This window comes from Lytechinus pictus, chromosome 5, assembly GCF_037042905.1.
Source record: "Lytechinus pictus isolate F3 Inbred chromosome 5, Lp3.0, whole genome shotgun sequence".
In the NCBI taxonomy this organism is placed as follows: Eukaryota; Metazoa; Echinodermata; class Echinoidea; order Temnopleuroida; family Toxopneustidae; genus Lytechinus; species Lytechinus pictus.
This window is the reverse complement of record NC_087249.1, coordinates 4,831,650-4,855,885: the sequence shown is the minus strand read 5'-3', so window position 1 is coordinate 4,855,885 and position 24,236 is coordinate 4,831,650. Positions and strand designations below refer to the sequence as shown.

General features: G+C 38.4%; 1 protein-coding gene across 1 annotated transcript; it reads left to right on the top strand.

The window, feature by feature from the left end:
• Nucleotides 1-855: 855 nt before the first annotated feature.
• LOC129261903 (5-hydroxytryptamine receptor 1D-like) lies at nucleotides 856-10,905 on the top strand. Its single transcript, XM_054899928.2, has 4 exons — nucleotides 856-1,755; nucleotides 8,419-8,697; nucleotides 9,359-9,538; nucleotides 10,651-10,905. Exons 1-4 carry the CDS (start codon nucleotides 856-858, stop codon nucleotides 10,903-10,905), a joined length of 1,614 nt encoding a protein of 537 aa, XP_054755903.2.
• Nucleotides 10,906-24,236: the final 13,331 nt, after the last annotated feature.

Genomic DNA, 24,236 nt, shown 5'->3' with positions numbered 1-24,236 from the left:
CCTGACTAAAGAGAGTAATAGGACTATAGTTTACTTTAATAGTAGTAAATAGAACGCGAATAAAAGTTATGTTAAAGGAGTGGGAGGGTAGAAGTAAGAATCGAACACATTTAAAAATCTCTTCTGAATTCTCGCCTCCGGTATCTGTTCCCTTCTCCGATCCTTAGCGCTCTTACGCACTCTTTCACACACTCTCCTTCTTTTCTTGTCTCTTTCTTTACTTATTTTCTCCCTTCATTCTACCCCATAGGATGCAAATATCAAGTAATTTAAATTATCGAGGACATCACTGATAAATCATTTGTTGGAGGTCCATGAATAAACGAATAATAAAAGTAGGCCTATTGCAAAACACTTTCTGTTTTGAATAAGGCTACAAAAATACGTTTCTTAACTGAATTCCAGTTCGATTGCCAATCAATGGTTATTATGATGATCCTGAAATATGAATGAATATAATCATGATAGTCAAATATTCTAGTTTTCAGATGAGGAGTAAATCTAAGATATTGGACTTTTCACTGACAGTGAATAGAAGAATTGAAGAATTTTTTTTTCATTTGACCGATCTTTGCTAGAACAACACACCGAATGGAGTAAGGTATAAATACCACGCCTCAAAGGTAATTTTCCACTTTGATCAGATTCTAATAAAAATTGTTGAGGATTTGCTCCTCGACTCCTATTGGCATACAAGGTTTATTTTAAATTGTTTCGGGCCAAGTTATATTCAGAGCAGAACAGAAAGTAGTGAAAAGAAATTGTACATAATCACCTGGAATTTTATTCTTATTTGTAAACGTATATATACACACAAATAATTCGCAGGTATTTTGAGAAGTCATTAATATAACCATGACCAGTATTTTTGATACGATAGAGACATTCACAATTTGGACCGATTATGAGAATTATAGCGTCAACGACTCCGTGACCGACGGAGCATCAGTAGAAAGCGGGGGCGAAGCGGGGTCTCGACCCATTAGCCTTTCCAGTCTTGTCTGTAGTGGTGTCTTTACTGCTCTGATCATCATCACCAATACCATCAGCCTTCTGGCCTTCGTTGTCGAAAAGCGACTACGCACCTATAACAACTACTTTATCATCAACCTCAGCATACTTGATCTCCTTGTCGGAATGTCCTTGTCCGCACGGGTAGCGCATGCTTATTACAATCGTTACCCATTTCCCCAAGACGTCTGTAAGATCTTAACCGGCATCACGGGCGGGATTGTCAACGGATCCAACATCAGCGTGGTCGTCATCTGCGCTGACCGACACCGAGCCGTCTACGACCCCATCAACCATTTCATATCTCGAACCAGACGTAAGGCCATCCTTATCAACTGCCTACCTTGGGTTATAGGACTCTCATTCTGGTTGGGTTACACCACCGTCTGGGAGTTCGTGGTCGACCACGACAACGGCACGCAATGTGCGCCGCTCTTCTCCGAGAGTCCGATCATGTACATGATCCAGAACGTCTGTAAGTTTCATCTGCCCTTCGTCATCATCGCCGTTCTCTACACCCGCATCATTCTTCAGATACGAAAGACGGCCGGTGGAAGGAGCGTGAATAAGAAGTTCGAATCGGAGGCATCGTCGTCGTTAGAGAAGACGAAATCAAGCATTGTCAAAGAAGTGACGTCATCAAATATTGATCAGCATGATGGGGGCGTGGACGAACCCGAGACTGGAGTGAAGAATGATGTCACCGTTTCTCATCGAGACAACATATTTACTTCATCTAATCAGGTAATTCCATTCTAATTTCTTTTTTTATGGTTTATTCTCATTTGAATACAATGTGAAGATTACCAAGAGGTGCATTCTCAATGTAGTCCTCGTGTGTGTTTCATCCATGGTTTCATCAACATTTTTTGTCCGACATGTAAGAGCACTTCTTCTATGGATAAACCATGGACCTAACAGAGTTTGTCAAATAAAACGATTATTAAGTCCTATCATGAAACGCTCCCCCGAGAAAAAGGAAAAATCAAGGAGATGTATTTGAATCTTCATGGTGGAATGAAGAGAAGATGATGAGAAATGAAAATGGAAGAATTTGGTTTGGAATTGATAAGCGAGAAAGAGATATGATAGAGCAGGGTTTTTTTCTTAAGATAAGATGAAGTCCTTCACGGGAATATAAGCAGGAGTAGTGTTTTATCAACATTATATTATTCTTGTCTGACAAGTGGTCAGATACATTTCCTTGCCTTAAATTGGTTGAGAAGCACTGTTACTATGGTAACTTTCGGATAAACGTTACTTGTCGGACGTCCGACAAGTATTTTCAAGAAACGCTCCCGTGAAAAAAAATCCTTGATTTTTGATCGGCGGAAAAGTATTCTTACTATGGCAATCGTCGGATATAACGGGATTTGTCGGATAAAACTCTTTGACAAGTCCTATCAACAAACGCTCCCCATATGAGCTTTGATAGCTTGAAGTTGAAGGGTAGATGGTTGAGGATTCTCAAAAATGGCGAGTAGATAAGATACCGCCTTCTTAACCCTGATAATGCAGTCAAGCTACCCCAGTGGCGTACAGATGGTGGGCTTGGGGGGGGGGGGAATCATGACCAAGAAAAAAAGAGAAAAGGAAAGAGAGAAGGGTGAAATATCATATTTTCTGAATATTATGTCAAAATCTATCACAAAATTTGATTTATGTAATAAATATGTTGAAATTTTTTGCCCGCTCGCAACTTTTTATAAATTTTGCCCGATATGCTATATCTTGCCCCTTCAAGATTTTTGGCTGGGTACGCCATTGAGCTGCCGTGAACATCTAGCTCGATCCTCATCTCATCTTGATCAACTCAAAATTTGTGACGGAATATTCTTAAATTAATGATTAGTGGCCAACAAAAAAAGGAAGGAAAGTATGGAGAATAAAAAAGATAAGGGTGGAAAAATGTATACATTGAAAAGGGGAAAAAACAAAGGTGAAAGAAAAGAAGAGACTGGAGGATAGGCGTAAGAGAATTTCCGTCATAAAAAACAATTTTTATTGTTTTTATGTATTCATTTTTACTAATACATACTTTGGGGTATTTTTTTTCTTCCAGTCTCCTTTTAACTTCTTCTTTCATACATTTCTCACTCCTTTCTCTCTTATTAATATTACACCAAGGGCGACATTGCAGAGGATTATCTTCTTTTTTTTGGGGGGGGGGGATAATTCTCTGCGCTGATGTGGATACAGTCGACCTAGGTGGAAAATAAGTCAAAGACCTTTTTGTAACATTATGCTTATTTCCCAACAAGAATTTTTAAAAAGAGAGAGAAATAAAAGAGTGAAGCGCGAACTAAAATACTTTATATGTTTTGAAAACTGGACATGTTAAGCGCTATGTAGTCCTCAGTTTAATTATATTATTAAACAGGGAATGCAAGCGCGAAGCGCGAACTGAATATTTTTATTCTTGACCAGTAGCGTATCTACGGGAGATAAGGGGACACATGCCCCGGGCGCCACTTTTATGGGGCACACAAAGGGAAAAGGGGCGAAAATAAAGTAAAGGAAAACAAAAAATGAAGAGAAAAGGCCAAGGAATAAAGGCACAGCAAGGGAATACCACTGAAGGCTATTACCATGTTTCCCAAAAGCTTATTTAGAAAATAAATCTTGAATTTCTTTACCCAGGGATGAATATTAGTGCCAAATTTAGTTAGTAATATACTTATTCTCTTCAAGAATTCCAACAAACAGTCCTTAGAATATTTCTTATTCAAACGCAAATATCATAACTTTTCATTTCTAGCTGTGGGTTTGCATATTGATAGGTTATTCGATCTTCATTAATTCCTACAAAGTGTTCTGAAATACACATTTTTCTGGTTTAATTGTTAAAGCTTTCATCATGCGCTGATTTGATAAGGGATACACAAATCCTCTTCGTTAATTTTTGAAAACAATCATTAAAATGTCCCTTTTTAGGTGAGGATATGTAAAAAAAATCGGGCTTCGCGCTCGCATTACGCCGATGAGATACGTATTCTTTTCATGAATTCCTACAAATTAACTAAGCATTATTGCTTAGTTAGATACACATAGTGAAATTTTTTCTCCCTAATATGTTCCGATTTCAGGTCTAAATATCAATAATTTTCAGCTCGCGCTTTGCGCTCGCGTTATTGTTTAGATATATGAATCATGCTAATGAATACAAAAACTGCTTAGAATAGCCAGTCTTAAGATCTTAATATTGAAAGAAAATAGGCTCGCGCTTTGCCCTCTTACCCAGGGGGGCCACTTCCATGCGCGACCATGGGGTCTCGAAAAGCACACTCAACAAGTATTTTCCATATTCTGAAAATGCACCCCTTAACAAGTATTGGCATGTGAAACCCTACCCTTAACAAGTATTGGAAACAAAACGGTACCCTTGGCAAGTATTCCCTGAATTGACCCCTAAACAAGTACAGCGATGTTTTAATTGTTATGTCACGGACGTCGGTATTACCTTTACCTACATCGCATTCATTCGTAATTCCGACGCTTCGTTATTCCGATGGTTCGAGTATTCCGAAGGTTCGTTAGTCCGAAAACGAACTAAGGTTCGTAATTCCGAAGGTTCGTTAGTCCGAAAACGAATTGAGGTTCGTAATTCGAAGGTTCGTTAGTCCGAAAACGAAATGAGGCTCGTAATTCCGAAGGTTCGTTAGTCCGAAAACGAAATGACGTTCGTAATTCCGAAGGTTCGTTAGTCAGAAAACGAAATGAGGCTCGTAATTCCGAAGGTTCGTTAGTCCGAAAACGAAATGAGGTTGGTAATTCCGAAGGTTCGTTAGTCCGAAAACGAAATGAGGTTCGTTAATCCGAAGGTTCGTTTATCCGAAAATGTAAAAAAAAAGCCAAAAAAGGGGTCTTTATCCCCCCCTATTCTGGTCCAAACAACCCCCCCCCCCGCGCAGAGCGATTTTTAAAATTAGGTTTATATAAGTGGTAAACATTTAATCAAGAATGAATCTTTAAGTAGACATTTTGAACTTTGACAAAACAATTTCAAAATGCATCAACGCGCCCCTGTCGATATTTGATTTGATAACTCCTATCTGCTCTTGTACCGATTTTCCGTTATTAGGTTAATAGTATTTTCTCGTTGAATGCACTTATATTTTATTTGTTTGATGTTCTGTAGTCTGTGTTTTAAGTCGTATTTATCCTAAACATGTTCAGTTTGGTCCTTGTGCCTTTGTATCATGTGCATTTATTAACTTTTAAACCGGATAAATAAAATGAACAATCAAATAAATTTGCAGGTCTAACAATGACAGAAAAAACATGAACTAGCCTCATAAGCCTATGGTCATCCCTTTGAGAGAATTCTGCGTACGTAAACGCCCCTGGTAATGATAGATCAGCCCCTTCCCACAGGGGCGGTGAAAGTGGGTGGGGGGCAGGGGGCACTTGGACCCCCCAAAAAAGAAAAAATAATAATAATCCCCGTAGGAACGAAATACTATTTTTCCAAAATGGGAAATTCCCTTGTTTTTTCTCAAATGAAAAGTATACATTTTAGATTAGAAAATCCCAAGTTTTTTGGTTATTGTTATCATTTATTGTTTATTAAGGTTCTCACCGTTTCCGGTTATAAAAAAAACATAGAATGTCCAGTTTTCAAACTGGACTATCTTTTTAGCTCGCGCTTCGCACTCGCATTATTCGATGTATCATATTCATATTCATTAGTCACTAAACGCAGTCTTTAACAGGTTCCTTTTCTGGTCAGTATATTTCAGCTCGCACTTCGCGTTCGTGTTAATTCTTCAGTTAGATGCACATCTTTTTAATGATTGCAAAAACTGCTCAGAATATTTTATTTTCATTTCTTATTGAAATGTCCAAAAGTTTGAGCTTGCGATTCACGCTCGCAACACCTTCCAATGATGCCATATTGACAGTTGACAAAAAACGAGTTTTACAACATCAGCTTTGAAAATTTTTCCAAACTGCTCGCTTGTTACACTCTCTCGCGAAAAATAAAGCAAATATACATCTTACCAAAATCAGAAATCACTTAAAAAAGGCTTTGTTCTATTTATTTTAATTACTCTACTTTGCTCCGCCTCCCTTCTTTTTGCTTCCCCATCCTCATAACAATTGAACAGCAACGGTGCCCCCCCCCCCCCCCTCCACCACGCTTACCCTTCCGGTTTTCCCGGCTTGGCCACAGATTATTTCATTTTTCGGATTAACGAACCTTCGGAACAACGAACCTTATTTCGTTTTCGAATTATCAAACCTTCGGAATAATGAACCTTCGGAATAACGCCACAAATGTTCGGATTAACGAACCCTTTTTCGTTTTCGGATTAACGAACATCGAGGTATAGGCAATTTACGTGTTTCGGAATTACCAAACTTCGGAATAACGAACCTTCGGAATAACGAATCTTCGAAATTACGAAGTGTAACCTACTTACATTGAGTTTAGTACGGCCCCATCTCCCACACCTGGCGCAAATCGGACTCTGAACACGTAGTATTTGGGCAAAAATTACATACTTTATTACGTTTTAATATTTTTATACCCTCGCAAATTTGACCGTAAACGCGTAGCTTTCCTTGCGAAATATAATTTTTACTCTTTTATCAGTATTTTAGTGTTTTTTGACACCCTTAATCTTGAAAAAGATACAATTTTTACGCGTTTCTTTGATCGAGCGTGGTATCCACTCGTCAATGGAAGTGCCCCCCCCCCTCCCCCCGAGTGGGGGGCTTGTATTAGGTCGATTTATTAAATGAGATACTTAATATCATCGGTATGAATTCCTTAAAAGGCCGGGCATTTTTAAATGTTCCCTTTTCAGGTCTGAATAGGCCTATCAATAATTGTCCGCTCGCGCTTGGCGCTCGCATTAATACCCATCATAATTATTTGTGATAATCTTTACAAAAAAAAAACAAGAATATTCTGTCTTAACATTGAACAATATTCGCACTCGCATTGATCTTATGTTTTATTTTGACTGGTAGTGTATTCACTAAGCATAATAAGTGGCACTTGCCCCGGGCGCCGTTTGTCCTTGATACGCAACTGTTCTTGTTTGTTTGTTTGTTTTGTTTTTATTTCTGCGTTCACAATACATTATCAAAAATATTTACATTGTTTGTAATATACAAAATAATTCATAATGCATACAATATAAACATAATACATAATTTGAAGGAAAAAATGGTGTGGGCATATACTTCACATTTTAATAATAAAAAAATGAACATTAACAAAATTTAATGAACGCAGGAGACCGCCACCGTGAGCGGTTAAGCTTGTAATTGATGGCGGCCTCATAAAAAGGGTTCGTGACTATGATTGGTAATTACTGAACAAGTGGGTGCAATGCAGGTGCGGGTGCAGAAGATAGCTGTAGAATTTATATTTTTTATTTAATTTATTGTGGTAAATGAGGATTAATTTGAAGGTTGGGATGAATAAGATCGAATGATACTTCTTTTAAACTTGATTTTAAAGAGTATAAAGTGGAACAAGATTTAATATTTTCTGCAAGATTATTCCAAATGTCTGGACCATGATGTCGAATTGATTAAGAGGTAATTAACAGTCTGGCGTTTGTGAGATGAAAGTTTCCAGATGTACGAGTTGGGTAGGTATGGACAGAACTATTGAACTATATCATCAAAAGACGAAGGGAGTAGGTTATTAATATACTTAAACATAATGATAGCTACTTGAAGAGTATATAAGTCGGCAACTTTTAGTGTTTTCTGTTTAAAAAATAATGGATCAGTGTGAGCCAAGTAATGAGATCCTGTACAAATGCGAATAACTCTCTTTTGTAATTTGAAAATAGAAGTCAGCTTTGTTGAGCCACAATTAGCCCAAACAACGTTACAATAAGTAAAATACGGGAGTACTAAGGAATTGTACAATAGGAAAAAAGTTTTAAGATGCAAATTAAATTTTAACTTAGAAATAATTCCAATGCTTCTCGAAATACACATTGTAATATGGTGCAGATGCTCATTCCAAGATAAAGCTTCATCAATGATAACCCCTAAAAATCTAGAGTGAGTTTTCCGTTCTAATGACTTGCCGTCAATCTGTAGGTGAAATTGAGTGTTAGAAATATGAGAGTGATGTTTAAAATATTTATGTAATTAGTTTTTTGTGTGTTCAAAGATAATTTGTTAGCTTTGAACCACTGTGATTCTTTGTTTATTTCATGATTTAAAATATTGTATAACGAAGTGGGATTTGTATGAGAAAAAATATACAAAGTTTTGCAATTTTTTTCCTTTTCTCTTTTTTTTCTTCATATTTCTCAACTATTTCCTTTATTTCTGTTATTCTTCCACCCCCCTTCTCTTCTTCCTCCTTTCTCCCTCTATCTCTCCCCCTCCATGGATCAGCCCATATCAACCACTTTCTTTTCATTTATCTTGTAGAAATCCAGCGCACAGCGGGTGGAATCGCCCTCCGAGTCGCGCAAAGCAACACGGACCCTCTCCCTCATCATCGTCGCTTTCGTATTGACCTGGATCCCTTTCAGCTTGATCAGTTTACTCAAGACCATCGATGCTCGTCTCATCAGTCCTGGTATGCCCATACAACTCTACGTCTTCTTCGCGTTTTTGACGTATGGAAACAACCTCCTGAATCCTATATCATATGTTGTATCTCAGCCATTATTCAGGGCTACTGTGATGAGGATCGTATCATGTAGGGTATGGTGATCAGGCATGGTGATCGTCCCCTTGACCATGATTTGATGTAAATCTACAGCGCTACACTTAAACATATTTAAAGTATTTTCAATCCTGCTCCTACCATTTAGCATAACTTATAAAGAACAGTTTATATATACATGCATATATAACACCAAGGAGAGAAACAAGATTCATCGGTTAAATTGTCCTTACTTTGATCATATGTTTTTGAAGTAATTCTTCTTTATTTCAATAATATTCGTCTTTTAAATTGTCTTGATCTTAATCTAGGAATTTAATTTGTTTTAATTCATTTAATGTGATAGCATTGATATGTTAAATTTTGTTTGTGCAATTTTATTTTGCTTTATATTAATTGTAATTCATTAATTTTGTAAATCATTCTGTCTACAGGGCTCTTTTGTAAAGCAGGCCTTTGAGCACTAAAAGGACCACCCTGTTTTTTTTTAAATAAATAAATGAATAAATAAATAAACATAACGCACTGATGGTAGGCTTGTACCATCACATCGGGTTGGGCAATCGCGAAACCCGACCTCGAGAAAAGGGCCCACTAAATTTCCGAAAGGTCTGGTCCAGTTTACCCAATGTTTTGAAAAAAATTATAGCAAAATTCTCGAATGGTATACAGAAACTCTCGTGCTTTCTGATGACGTAGTACTCCTCGCCAACGTACCTCCCTGAAGATCTACAGCGTATGCTTGATATTGTCTTGGAGTACACCAAACAGTGGCACTACACCATCAATCCCTCCAAAAGTGCCGTTGTGATTCTCAACCCAGGACGTAACTTTGCAGATTTCAAATGGCACTTTGGTTCAGACATCATTCCTGTTCAGGCCTGCCATCCTCACCCTGGTGTCTTGCGCTCCTCTAATAAACTGAATCGCGCCCATGAGATCTTTCAAAAGGGTAATAAGGCCCTGTACAGCTTGACAGGTACTGGTGCTTACCGGAGTGGTTTGTCCACTGTCTTTGTCTCCTCACTGTGGAAAATATTCTGTGCCCCCAGAATGTTGTATGGAATTGACTCTTAACCTACCGGATAGAGATAAGAGGGCCTTGGATGTGATGCAGAGCCACCTTTTCAAAAAGCTACTTGGTCTTCCAAGGACAGCTGCACAGGAGGCTGTTCCTCTGCTTACAGGGATTCCCCTTCTATCTGACTCAATTAATCTCCTACATCTGCGTCTTCTGGGAAAGAATATCTCACTTCCTCAGGACAGAATTGAGCACAGGATCTTTTCGAGTGTTGTCTGCTAGGAGCCTACTATTCCTACTATTAAAGTCCTCGAGGTTCTTCTAGAGAAGTACAATATTCCATCTCTACTGGATCTCCTGCAGCAAGGTTGCTCGTATTTGACATGGAAGAAGAGTAACGAATGCAGTGGAAAATAAGGCCCTTGCATCCCTCTCCGAAGAAACCTCCCTTAAGTCGTCCCTTCTTCTGTTCCATGATATTGACTGGGTGCTTCCCAATCATGTATTCCCGTCCATCATTCACCCTGCACATCTCCGGGTAGCCATCAATATGAAAGCTCAGCTTCTTACCAGCACCTATCTCACCCAAAGTCGACTGTGCAAGATCTCCAGACTAGTTTCCGACACAATGAAGTTGTCCTGCTTGCCACGCACCTGCGGAAACGGTCTTTCACTTTGGTAGTGAATGCATAGCCTATACTCATCTTAGAAGCATTTTCCAGAGGATGCCATTAAAGTGCTCTCAAGCTTTTCAAATACAGACTCCTATCTTCAAGTTGCAAGAACCAGACTTATCCTCCTTGGGGTCATTGGCAAGGTCTCGTATCAGTTTCCTGACTTTCATCCTGTTACTCTTCAATTTGTGTTTGATATACATTTCTCAAGAAAGCGCCTTGTTGATCATGCTGCTGCAAACAGTGACTAATAGCTCATTATTTCACCATGCTGTACTGCAACTAAATGCTTGCAGTTCTCCGGTGAACGGAGGAATTCAACACAGAAGAAGAAGAAGGTAAACTGCACGGGACGTTTTGGGAATATAGGTAGCCATTTTCTCGAATGGTCGGGTTACGCGATTGTCGGACCCGATGTGCATGATGGTACAAGCCCTGATGAGATGACCGTGACTCAAGACAGGTGTCCACTCAGAGGATGCTGCACCTGTTGCTCTCTTAACGTTCCTTCCCCCAAAATCCCAATCATTCATACTCCGCACTTGAATTGAGGTCCTGACGAAATCACCTCAAATTCCAAAACTCTTTCCAAGAAGATTTCCGTTCTGTAGCATTAATCAAGGTCAGTGAGTTCTGAAAATTCTTCGCATAATGTAAACCATTCTAATCGGTTAGCTCTGATTATAGATAGAAGAGATTACATTCCCGTACAAAGGCCGTTAGCGCGCTCTGCGCTGCGCGTCGCCTTCCCGCGCCGCACAAAGGCCGTTGGCGCGCACTGCACGTCGCCTCCCGCATAAAGGCCATTAGCGTGTGCAGTGAACAGTGCGTGCTAACGGCCTTTGTGCGGGAAGGCGACGCGCAGTCCGCGCTATAACGGCCCTTGCGCGGAAGCGAAATTATTTTTCCCACCGCAGTTGTGGAAGCCAATATGAATATTCATGACTTGCGTCTTTGGAATAAGATTAAGCATGCGCGTGGACAAAATCTTTACAAAATTTGTGGTCTTTCGCGTTGCCATAAATGAATAAGCACATTCAATTGCCGGTACCCTTATTTTGGCCTTAGATCTACGCAGATCCAACTCTTAAACACTTATCAACTTGCCATCAATGACAGGAAAAATGCTGGGCTAGGCTATGGCCAGGGGCGGAAATTTCTCCCAAAAGTTAGGGGGGACAAGGGGCTGGAAAATTTGACAAGCAAAAAAAAAAAAAAAAAAAAAAGGATAGGCCTATCTTCCCAAAATAAGGTAATCTCGTCCTAAAATACATGTTTTATTTTGATTTTGAATGATGTATTTCTTACCATCATTAAAAGACCACAAATAGTAGGGGGACACTACTATTTTGAGTAGGGGGGACACGTCCCCCTGTCCCCCCTGGGATTTCCGCCCATGGCTATGGCTAGCGCATATAACTTTATCTCAAATCTGGACCTGTCTATATAATGCCAGCGGCTGACTAATGCCATGGTCAACTTAGAATTGGTTAATTCCGAACTTTACGTTTACTTGTAAACGTTAGACCAATGAGCTTGGTCGCCTTGGTTTAATAGGTCTAGTCCGACTAGATCTGTATTCTAGTAACACAATTGACGATTTGGAGCACGGGAAATTAAAAACTTAATACTTTGTAAGGAAAATGCAGATCGATCTATTATATTTTGTCGATCAAGACGGGGATCAAGATCGAGAGTTTACTCTGCGATAGCAATATAATGCAGAGCCGTGCATTAAACATCGACAGTTTGCATGCATGCTCTGCAGCTCACTGTGCCTAACGTTTGAATACGTTCCATGCTGAGGGATGCTGATACTGCGTAGATCAGAGTCTATCAAGGTCTAGAGACTAGACTAGATCTCAGATAAATTTATTTAGATCTAGGACTAGTTCTGTATACGGACTAGACATAATTAAGCTAATTGGTCTAACCTAGATAATTAAACGTAAAGTTCGGAATTAACCAGTTCGAAGTTAGCCATGACTTTAGTCGGCATTAGACAGGTCCAGGTTGGAGATCATGCGCTAGCCTAAGCTAGCCCTAGCCTATATAGGCTATAGAATTTTGTCTTGTCATTAATGGCAGTTTGATAAGTGTTTAAGAATTGGATCTAGATCTAGGCCTATGAGGCCCCCTATAAGGTATATGTAACTAATGTAAGGGTACCGGTAATTTGAGGGTGCTGGTTCATTTGTGGCAACGTGAACGCTAACGTTAACAACGACCATTGACGAAGTCCATGTGCATGCGTACTCTTGATCTTATTCCGAAGACGCAAGTTATGAATATTCATATTGGCTTCCACAACTGCGGTGGGAAAAATAATTTCGCGTGCGGCGGGAAGGCGACGCGCAGTGCGCGCTAACGGCCTTTGTGCGGGAAGGCGACGAGGGGTAATCCGGACTGAAAATACTTTTATATAAGAAAACAAAGTAAAATTCACTGAGAAAATGCTGAAAATTTCATAAAAATCTGATATAAAAAGTTATTGAATTATAAAGTTTAGCAACATTCTGTGAAGGTTAATTTATTGAATAAAACACCCTACTGCGGGTGAAAAAGAAATTGGAAGAAAAAAAATATCTGTGAAAGCAGTTAATTATGCACGCCGTCATGAATATTCATAAGGTGAGCTGATGATGTCATGTCCCCACTTTTCATTTTTTAATGTTATTATATGAAATTGTGATTATTTCATATTTCTATACATGTATGTTGTTTCCCTAATAATAAAATAAGTTGCATCAATTAATATCTAATGCATTAAATCAATTGTCAATCCAATATTTTAATTTTTGGGAGGACAAAATTTGAATGAATATAATTTCATATGATAAAATACAAAAGAACAAGAGGGGATGTGACGTCATCGGTTGTTCATTGAATATTCATGAAGACATGCACATGACTTTCACCGAAATGATGCAAATCTTTGAAATGTCATAACTTGTTATTCCCTGACCAATTTTGATCAAATATTCAGTATTTTGCTTGTCTGGTGTCTCTTTATCTGTTAAAACATGTTATTTTCAGCTTGGATTAGCTCTTTAACCCTAACCATGCAGAAAACCGGGGAGGGTTAACCTCAACGGGTTACGTTCGCATTTCCATTAAAGGTTCGTTTTTCCGAAGGTTCGAATATTCCGAAGGTTCTTTATTTTGAAGGTTCATAATTCCGATGGTTCGTAATAATTCCGAAGGTTCAAACGAAATAAGGTTTGTTATTCCGAAGGTTCGTAAGTCCGAAAACGAAATAAGGTTCGTTATTATGGAGGTTCGTAATTAGTCCGAAAATGAAATAAGGTTCGTTAATCCGATGGTTCTTAAGTACAAAAACGAAATAAGGTTCGTTAATCCGAAAAATAAAATAATCCGTGGCCAAGCCGTAACAACAGGAAGGGCAAGGGTGGTGGATGGGGGGGGGGGATTAAACAGCGTTGCTGTTCAATTGTTATTTTGGTTTGGGGCAAAGCCAAAAGTGGGACTATATGTCAAAATGGGCATTTTGGTGCAAACGGACATTTTCACAAAGAGATTATCATCTGCGTGGAGTCGATGTGTGTTTTGTAGAAAGTAAGTTGAGCCGCCAAAGCTCAAAAAAGGAGGATCGATGTCCTTGTTTGAGGTCTTAGCCGCTGCTATTCTGGTCCGAACAAACCCCACCCCCCCCCCCTCCCGCACAGTGCCATTTTTTTTTATTGGTAAGTGGTAATCATTAATCAAGAATGGATCTTTTAGTAGAAAATTTGAACTTGGACAAAAGAATTTTAAAATGCATCGATACTCCCCTAGCGGAATTGACAGGTCTGGCAATGAGAGATAAACATTATGAACTAGCCTCATAAGCCTACGATCACTCCTCTGAGAGAATTCTGCGTACGTGAACGCCCCTGGTAACGATAGATCAGCCCCTTCCCACAGGGGCGGCGGAACCAAGGGTAGGGGGCACTTGCCCCTCCCTCAAAACTCCCCGAAGGAAAATGCCCTTTCCCCCCTTTTTTCGAAATGAAATACCCTTTTTGAAGTACAACATAATACATTTTAGGTTAGAAAATCACAACATTTTGGGCTCACGCTTCGCGCTCTTATCAGTTTAGTAAGATACTTTCTGGTTATAAAAATGCTTAGAATGTCCAGTTTTTAGCTTGGAATAACACAATTTTTTAGCTCGAGCTTTGTGCTCACATTATTCGATTTTTAAAATATATATCTCATTCATGAGTCAATTATGCAGTCATTAATAGCTGGTTCCTTTTCTGGTCAGTTTACTAAAATTTCAGCTCGCGCTTAGCGCTCGCGTTAATTCTTTAGTTAGATACAAATCTTTTTCATAACAAAAGCTGCACGGAAGGCTTAATTTTCATTTCGAATCTGAAGTGTCTAAAAGTTTGAGCTTGCAATTCGCACTCCAACATCTCGCAAGGATGCTACTTTAACAGTAATTAGGCGCCTTAATTAAGCAAAAAGTGAGTTTTACAACTTCAGATTTGAAAAAAATCCGAATCGCTCGCTACACTCTCTCGCGGAAAAATAAAGCCTTAATACATATTTTATCATAATCAGAAATCACTTCAAAAAAGCTTTGCTCAACTATACAACTCAACTATACAAAACACACGACTTCAGGCAGATGATAATTTCATGGTGAAAATATCCGTTTGCACCAAAAATTTTGACATAAAAGTGCTCTTTTGGCTCCCCCCAAAAAAAAAACGTTCCGCCGTCCCTGCCTTCCTATCCTCGTAACAATTAAACAGCAACGGAGTTTTTGCCCCCCCCCCCCCCCTACCACGCTTGCCCTTCCTCTTTTCCCGGTTTCGCCACAAATGATTTCATTTATCGGATTAACAACCTATTTTCAAATTGTTTATTGTTTATTCAATAAGGGGTAGCCCATTCAACATCAGTTGATCTCCCATGGGGCCCCTATACACAAGAATGCAATAACAGATAATATTTACAGATAAAAACATTCAAAATAACATAACATATGCAAACAATGCAATAAAGCTGAATTGCGAAGACAAATGCGGATTAACGAACCTTCTTTATAAAAAAAAACCTTATTTCGTTTTCGGACTTACACTGCAAAAACTCTGGTGTTGATTTAACACCAGCCCGGAATCTATTATGTCCACATCAGAGAAGTTTTAAACAACACCAGTTTCGTTTTGGTCTAACACCAGATAGGTGTTTATACAACACCAATTAGTATTAAAACAGCATCGGTTTGATTCCAAACTGGTGTTTTTTTCAATACTTCTCTGGTGTGGACATAATAGATTCCGGGCTGGTGTTAAATCAACACCGGAGTTTTTGCAGTGTACGAACCTTTGGAATAACGAACCTTATTTCGTTTTCGGACTAACGAACCTTCGGAATAACGCCACAAATGTTCGGATTAACGAACCCTGCCCCGCCACGTTGGCTGCAACGAACATCGAGGTAAGGCAATTTACGTGTTTCGGAATTACGAACCTTCGGAATCCCCCCCCCCCCCTTAGATCTCGCGAACGCCGTGAAAATTGATAATAGTGTGGGATGTATTCTACATGCTGTATGATTAATTCCCCCCCCCCCCCCAAAAAAAAATATATATATATATATATGAATTAATCATGCTAATTTATGCGTAAATCATATATACTTTTTGCTCCAATTCACTAAAAAAGGCTATTTTGGTGTAGATATTTCTGTTTCTGTTTATGTTAACTTCCGTAGGAACTTGATACTATTGCTAACAATTACAAATAAAGAAAAAATCCTGGTTTGGAAATAGATTTCTTATGTATTTTATTGTTTTATGAATTTCTTATATATTTCATTGTTTTTTCGCCAAATTTATAGCAGAACCCTTTTGAAGCATAATTATGCTTAAATTAATTAATTTCCGCTGATGAAAGTAAAAATAATCATATCATTATGAATCAAATGAGAAAGTTCAATTTACATTGACTTTGTACACAAAACCATGTTTTGGACCAATTTAGGGTATGACATGCACTAAGTAGGCCTATGTTGCGTAATTTTTCAACCGCCATCCCGGCCATTGTAAATTTGGTCATGCGCAAGACTTCAAAGTAAAAGTCAGCAAGCCGCGCGGTCAAAGGATTTCGCGCAGCGAAATGGTCGCGGAAAATGTCGAGGGGGTGAGGGTGATTGATTCACCCCCCCCCCCTGGCGGTTTTAGGGTTCAGGCTAACACCCTTTGTATCAATGAAGCGCAAGCAGACGATTTTAGAAGCAGCTGGTGAAAGTTCGACAAAAAGTTTTGAATGAGTGTAAATAAAATGTAAAAATATCTATATTTCTATTTAACAGATTTACTTTTAATTACCATTTCAAGATAATTTATTTCTAGTTGAGACTTGAGAAAAAAGGAAGATGAAGAACAAAAGGAAGAAGAAACGAAAAATAATAGGAAGAAGGAAAATAAGGTAGTAATAATTACAATAAAGATGAAAATAATAATGATGCTATAAGAAAACAAAGAAGAAAAGAAAGGAGGATGATAAAAAAAAGAAGAATAAAGAAGAGACAAACACACGCTGAAAGGATAAACAAGTGGAATGCCTCTGGCCGTCTCACCTGCATCACGCGATTCAATATAGCAGCAGTGCTGATTTTGAAAACTACTATAACTCGCACAAGATGTTCAGTGATACTTGGTTACTCTTATTTCCACGTTTTATGAACTAGACCAATACACTTAAAGAGATATGATGGCAATTCAACAAATACCCCCAACGTGGCCAAAGTTCTTTGACCTTACATGACCTTTGACCTTGATCATGTGACCTGAAACTCGCACAGGATGTTCAGTGATACTTGATTACTATTATGTCCAAGTTTTATGAGCTAGACCAACACACTTTCAAATTTATGGCTGTAATTCAACAAATACCCCAATTTGGCCAAAGTTCATTGACCCTAAATGACCTTTGACCTTGATCATGTGACCTGAAACTTGCACAGGATGTTCAGTAATACTTGATTACTATTATGTCCAAGTTTCATGAATCAGATCCATAAACTTTCAGAGTTATGATGGTAATTCAACAGATACCCCCAATTCGGCCAAAGTTCATTGACCCTAAATGACCTTTGACCTTGGTCATGTGACGTGAAACTCATGCAGGATGTTCAGTGATACTTGATTAACCTTATGTATAAGTTTCATGAACTAGGTCCATATATTTTCTAAGTTATGATGACATTTCAAAAACTTAACCTTAGGTTAAGATTTTGATGTTGATTCCCCCAACATGGTCTAAGTTCATTGACCCTAAATGACCTTTGACCTTGGTCATGTGACATGAAACTCAGGCAGGATGTTCAGTAATACTTGATTAACCTTATGGCCAAGTTTCATGAACTAGGTCCATATACTTTCTAAGTTATGCTGTCATTTCAAAAACTTAACCTCAGGTTAAGATTTGGTGTTGACGCCGCCGCCGCCGTCGCCGTCGGAAAAGCGGCGCCTATAGTCTCACTCTGCTATGCAGGTGAGACAAAAGGAGGAAGAAACTGAAAGAGGAACAAAAATGAGGGAGAAGAGGACGAGATTTACACAAAAAAGGAACGATGATAATAATAATATTCCGCATTTATATAACGCTTAACACATCGGAACGACATCTCTAAGCGCTTTACAGATATATATATAGATAGATATAAGAAGAAAATATGACATCGTTCCTTTCAAGTAATGAAAAGAAACTTCATATCGGGAAATTAATCAAACTGAACATGACGGCAAAAGAAAATTGATTTCAAAGAATTTGATAACCGCTTTCCATTTTTGTTGGTTGATTGTATATCATTATTATGAGTATATTAAGATTGGACAAGCGTTGACCTGGTTTGGTAAATCAATTACTGAAGAATGGGAAGTGTATTGAATGGATTGATTAGATGTGGGCTCTGAGTACTGTACATATTAAATATAGAGTTGCTCCCTTCGACAATATTAAATAAAAGTTCGTTGCACTGTATACTATTTCAAACTTAATACAAGCATTATGCACACCAAGCAGCATACAGTAAAAATGAAGCACCTTAATGCATGTTGTATATCAAACTGAAACGTATTTCATTATCCAGTCTAATTGTCATTTTGGTCAGTTTGCAAATGAAATATTTGAAAATCTGAATGTGTACATAAATATATAAGTAGGATCTTTTCTCATGTTTTTGCAAGAAACAGGTGAAATTATTTGTTTTGTCATCCTAACCATTTTATTCTTTGAAAATATTGGTTTCGATTGTGTACATTTATTAATCGTTTTATCAGGAAGGATATTGCATAATAAATAAGTAAGAGAAATATTGTATTTAGATTTATTTATTTGTGTAAGTATGAATGTGTAAATTTGAAATATTGTCAATTGTAAATGCTATTATCAGATAAGGGAATTAAAGAATGTAATTTAATGACATACGGCAAGAAAATAAGTCTACATTTCATTTCTATTCACACCAAATTCTTGGTAAAGTGCAATAATTTCCTCCTCTCACTCTCTATCTCAACCCCCCCCCCCCACACACACACACCTGCCCCCACACTTCATTGCCATTCCTGAAAGCACTTTCCCATTATTTTTTTAATAGCCCCCTGCCCGGCAAAAATATAAAAGGGCACCAAAATTCTGTCAAGGTGGGATTCACTCTCTCGTCTCCCCCCCCCCCCCTCCCTTCCAGAGGTAAGCTATAGTGTTCTGATCCCCATCAATCTCCATTCCAATCAACTCTTCATATCTTTCTTCTATTCATTTTCTTGTTTTCATGTTTCGTAGCTTGCACAATTTCAAGGCTACCCACCTGAATTATTGTTAATGGACATCTTACACTCATTCATGAACAGGAACTAAATCGATTACTCAAAACATTATCAAGAAATATTTATTTAAATTTGGCACGGAATAGTAGAGTATTCAATATACAATTATTTACAATAGTCAGGCATTTATTGATCAATGGATAAACAGGATATGTGCTTGATCTATTTTCTCATTATTTATGACACTACAAGATGGTACATACAGGAAAATATTTTCTTGAAAGTACAGTATGTCTAAGTATATCTATTTTGGAAATCTCAAAGAAATGTGGGTAAGATAATTAGCATATATTATGTGGGATGTCTATGAAAAATTATTGGTATAGTGAAACGGCAAGACCTTGATTTCTAGCTCATCCTGGCCTTGGAGCTGGGGGGGGGGAATACCTCCCTATGATTTTTCAAGTATTGAGATAAAAACAGGGGGAAACTGGGGAAAATGAAGACAAAGAAGAAGAAATTGATGATACAATAGAGGAGTACACAAGAAAGTATATGTTGTGTAACCCTTTTCTTACCCCTGTAATTCAATTGAGAAATCAAGTAGGTCATCTTGCCACTAGGGTTGGGCTCAATTACCTTCTTCAATTACAATTGCATCTCCAATTACGTAATTGAAGAAAATTTCAATTACAATTACCTTTCAATTGAATTACATTTCTTCAATTACAATTACCAATTACTTATGTCAATTACAATTAATTACTTTCTACAAAGTCATACATGAAATAATTTTGTAATTTGTCCGTACTGCCTCCCATTTTAACATAATTCTAAGTTAGAGAGATAGGGGAGATTGGGGTTGGTTGGAACGCGGGGTAAGTTGAAACATTGTAATTTTCTTTAACGCCTATTTATGCAATACTGCCCTCGATCTATTGCAATTAGCAACAGCAGTCCACCATATTCCCGGGGGCCACTTACATTGACGAGTGGATACCATGCGCGACCAAAAAACCACGTAAAAAGGATGTCTTTTTCAAGATAGGGCACGTTACGAACGTAACGTTTTAAGGGTGTCAAAAACACTAAAATAATGAAAAAAGGGTAACTATTTCGCTAGGAATGCTACGTGTTTAGGGTCAGATTTGCGAGGGTATAAAAGATTAAGCTCTACCAGAAGGAAACAAAAAAAAATCGGTCAACAAATAAAGAAGCCTTTTTGTGTGTGAATTTTGAAAAATGTGCATAAAGTAGCATATTTAATGAGTTTCAAAATTCTGTGTAGAAGTTTTGTATCCCCCACCTAGTGCTATCATATCAAGCAAACAGAATTGAAATTGGACTTGAAATGACGAAGAAGCATTTTGAAATAGTGGACGGACGACAGACGAACGCCACGCAACGGCATAAGCTCATCCGGCACAAGAAGAGTAGTATAGCAGTATAGGTAAGATTTTTACGACCTATTGTATATTACGTAACACCCCGGTCGTAAAATTTGATGGATGTTGAAGTTCGGCGACCTTCTAGAAGATGCGGGTAGTTGGAGGTCTTGACGTTGGGGAAGATGCAGGTACGTTGGTATAACGTTGACAGGTTCATAAAAGAAGTAGTGGGTAAGAATGGTGATGATGTTCAATGATCGTAAAATGTTTTGATTGTAACGGGTAAAAAGAGGGGATGATGTACACTGTTCATAAAAGTTAACTGTATACTGTTATTTCTGTTTAAAGTCAAGTAGCGTCAAGGGCATCAATGTGTCCATGGGGGAAAACCCTCCCAATACCACAAATTGGCGATATAAACGACAGTATTGAAAATGGTGGTTGACCGTTGACAACTGTACGAAATCTAGTAGCTTATCTGATGTGCTCCGAGATGCGATGGGAGATTTGTTAAGATGAAAGCATCATGTTGTGATATTTGCAAGAATGAGTGAGGTATGTCAGATCGGTGTCAAAGATGGTATGACTCGGATGATCATGGACTAGACCCCCGGCCCTGTTCGAGTCTGATGAAACAGAAGGTAGGCCTTTCTATTCGATATTTAGAAACATACATAATTTGAACTACTGTTAACGTAGTGAGGGTTACATGTAAGTATATATTGTACGTGTTGGTGTGATATGAATAATGCACGTTTTCATTCTTTTATCCTGCACATTTGTGATGTGTATGCATAATAATTGACTTTACGATCATGTACTATAGCAGGACTGATCCGGTCGATTTGAAATCTGAATTAAGCCCTCCCCCTGTTTTATTCCCTCATCAAATTAATCAAGCTAAGAACATTCTGTTATATCATGAAAAGAGAGAAACAAATGACACTGTAGACAGAAATGGAACTCAGATATATTTTCACTTTATTATTTTTTAATGAAAGCATCGAGCTGCTACAAAAAAATACATGCTGCTACAAAAAAAAGGAATGTTTTACATGATTTATAATCTGTTATTACATGCTTGAGTATGATAATATTTTCCCCATTACGAGGGGCTTTTATCTGAAAATAAAAAGTATAGCAATATTCATTCATAACACGTACTGAACATGTTGAAATAATCTTCTTTTGCCATTTATGTACATGCAATTGTGTTAGCGCATGTATAGCCTATCTAAAGGCATAGTGCATTTATATGACTTTATAACAGTCTCCCTGTTGAGCATCACTCTGTCTCATCTTCACTATTATCTTCATCCTCCTCATTGTATTGGAATAAGCCTTCAAATTTTGTCATGTTTCTGGCCAAGACACGTTGTAAAGCTTTACTCATATCCATGCCACTTTCTACTTTCTCCATGAGGTCAGACTGAATATCCCGATTGGTGTCATCTTCTTCGAGGTACAGGTTCTGTCGTAAGAACTTTGAGTAGAGGTCAAAAAAGATGCGTTTGACTGCCCATAGAACTTTCACATGGGCCTTCTCTCGAGCCTCATTTTCATCCGATCCATTTGAGATATATTTTTGATATTTGGCATCCCTCATCTCGTCAGTGGCTGCCATGGCCTGTTCGAACCATTCTTGGAAAGCCTGGTTATCTTCCGGTTCTTCCGTGCAAGGTGTCTCAGATTCTGATGATTCATCCTCTCCTTCGCTCTCATCATCATCGTCATCATCAGAGCTAGATTCTGCCAATCGACGCTTTTTAGATGGCCTTTGGAGTCGATGATCATATTTGCTACCTTCATCATCTGTCTCGCAATCATCATCCTCTTCCATACCTGGGTGTACATATTGTATGTGCCTCTTCAGGTCGAACCTGCGACTGTATGTCTTATCGCATAGTGAACATTCGTAGCGTTTGGGAGCGATGGATATGTTCATGTTGATTCGTTAAAGCTCTGTATGCAAATGATTCAAATTAATTCAATCATTGCTATTTTATTCATTTTGTTTCCGTAAATCCTCAGTTTGACGCCATGACAGTATACTCTACGCCGCTACGCCGTATTTCAACGGCCGCAACGCCGCAGACGGCGCTTTTCAGCGGATTTGACGGATGTCGTGACTCTGGGTGCCTTGCTCAAGTTTAAAATTCAAAGCTACCACTTTTTAAGAAATATATTACGAGATACAAGTGGATAAAAACAGGTGAGGTGGAGGGGGGTGTACTGTAATTTCGACTCTCCAAAAAGAATGTTAAAACTTTTATAAAAGGGTGTATAGTAGCGACCTACCAAGAAAATTATCCTCTTCATCTTTAAAACTGACAAAAAGCGAATGTGCCCACGTTAACAACATCCGTCAAATTACGCCGCAACGCCCGCTGACGGCGCTCTATCGTTCTCATTGCATTTGTCCTCTTCCCAGATGAAGAGGACAAATTCCTTGCTCGGTCACCGCACTCTCAATGCCATGAGAACGATAGAGCGCCGTCAGCGGGCGTTGCGGCGTAATGGAAGAGGATGATGATTGCGAGACAGATGATGAAGGTAGCAAATATGATCATCGACTCCAAAGGCCATCTAAAAAGCGTCGATTGGCAGAATCTAGCTCTGATGATGACGATGATGATGAGAGCGAAGGAGAGGATGAATCATCAGAATCTGAGACACCTTGCACGGAAGAACCGGAAGATAACCAGGCTTTCCAAGAATGGTTCGAACAGGCCATGGCAGCCACTGACGAGATGAGGGATGCCAAATATCAAAAATATATCTCAAATGGATCGGATGAAAATGAGGCTCGAGAGAAGGCCCATGTGAAAGTTCTATGGGCAGTCAAACGCATCTTTTTTGACCTCTACTCAAAGTTCTTACGACAGAACCTGTACCTCGAAGAAGATGACACCAATCGGGATATTCAGTCTGACCTCATGGAGAAAGTAGAAAGTGGCATGGATATGAGTAAAGCTTTACAACGTGTCTTGGCCAGAAACATGACAAAATTTGAAGGCTTATTCCAATACAATGAGGAGGATGAAGATAATAGTGAAGATGAGACAGAGTGATGCTCAACAGGGAGACTGTTATAAAGTCATATAAATGCACTATGCCTTTAGATAGGCTATACATGCGCTAACACAATTGCATGTACATAAATGGCAAAAGAAGATTATTTCAACATGTTCAGTACGTGTTATGAATGAATATTGCTATACTTTTTATTTTCAGATAAAAGCCCCTCGTAATGGGGAAAATATTATCATACTCAAGCATGTAATAACAGATTATAAATCATGTAAAACATTCCTTTTTTTTGTAGCAGCATGTATTTTTTTGTAGCAGCTCGATGCTTTCATTAAAAAATAATAAAGTGAAAATATATCTGAGTTCCATTTCTGTCTACAGTGTCATTTGTTTCTCTCTTTTCATGATATAACAGAATGTTCTTAGCTTGATTAATTTGATGAGGGAATAAAACAGGGGGAGGGCTTAATTCAGATTTCAAATCGACCGGATCAGTCCTGCTATAGTACATGATCGTAAAGTCAATTATTATGCATACACATCACAAATGTGCAGGATAAAAGAATGAAAACGTGCATTATTCATATCACACCAACACGTACAATATATACTTACATGTAACCCTCACTACGTTAACAGTAGTTCAAATTATGTATGTTTCTAAATATCGAATAGAAAGGCC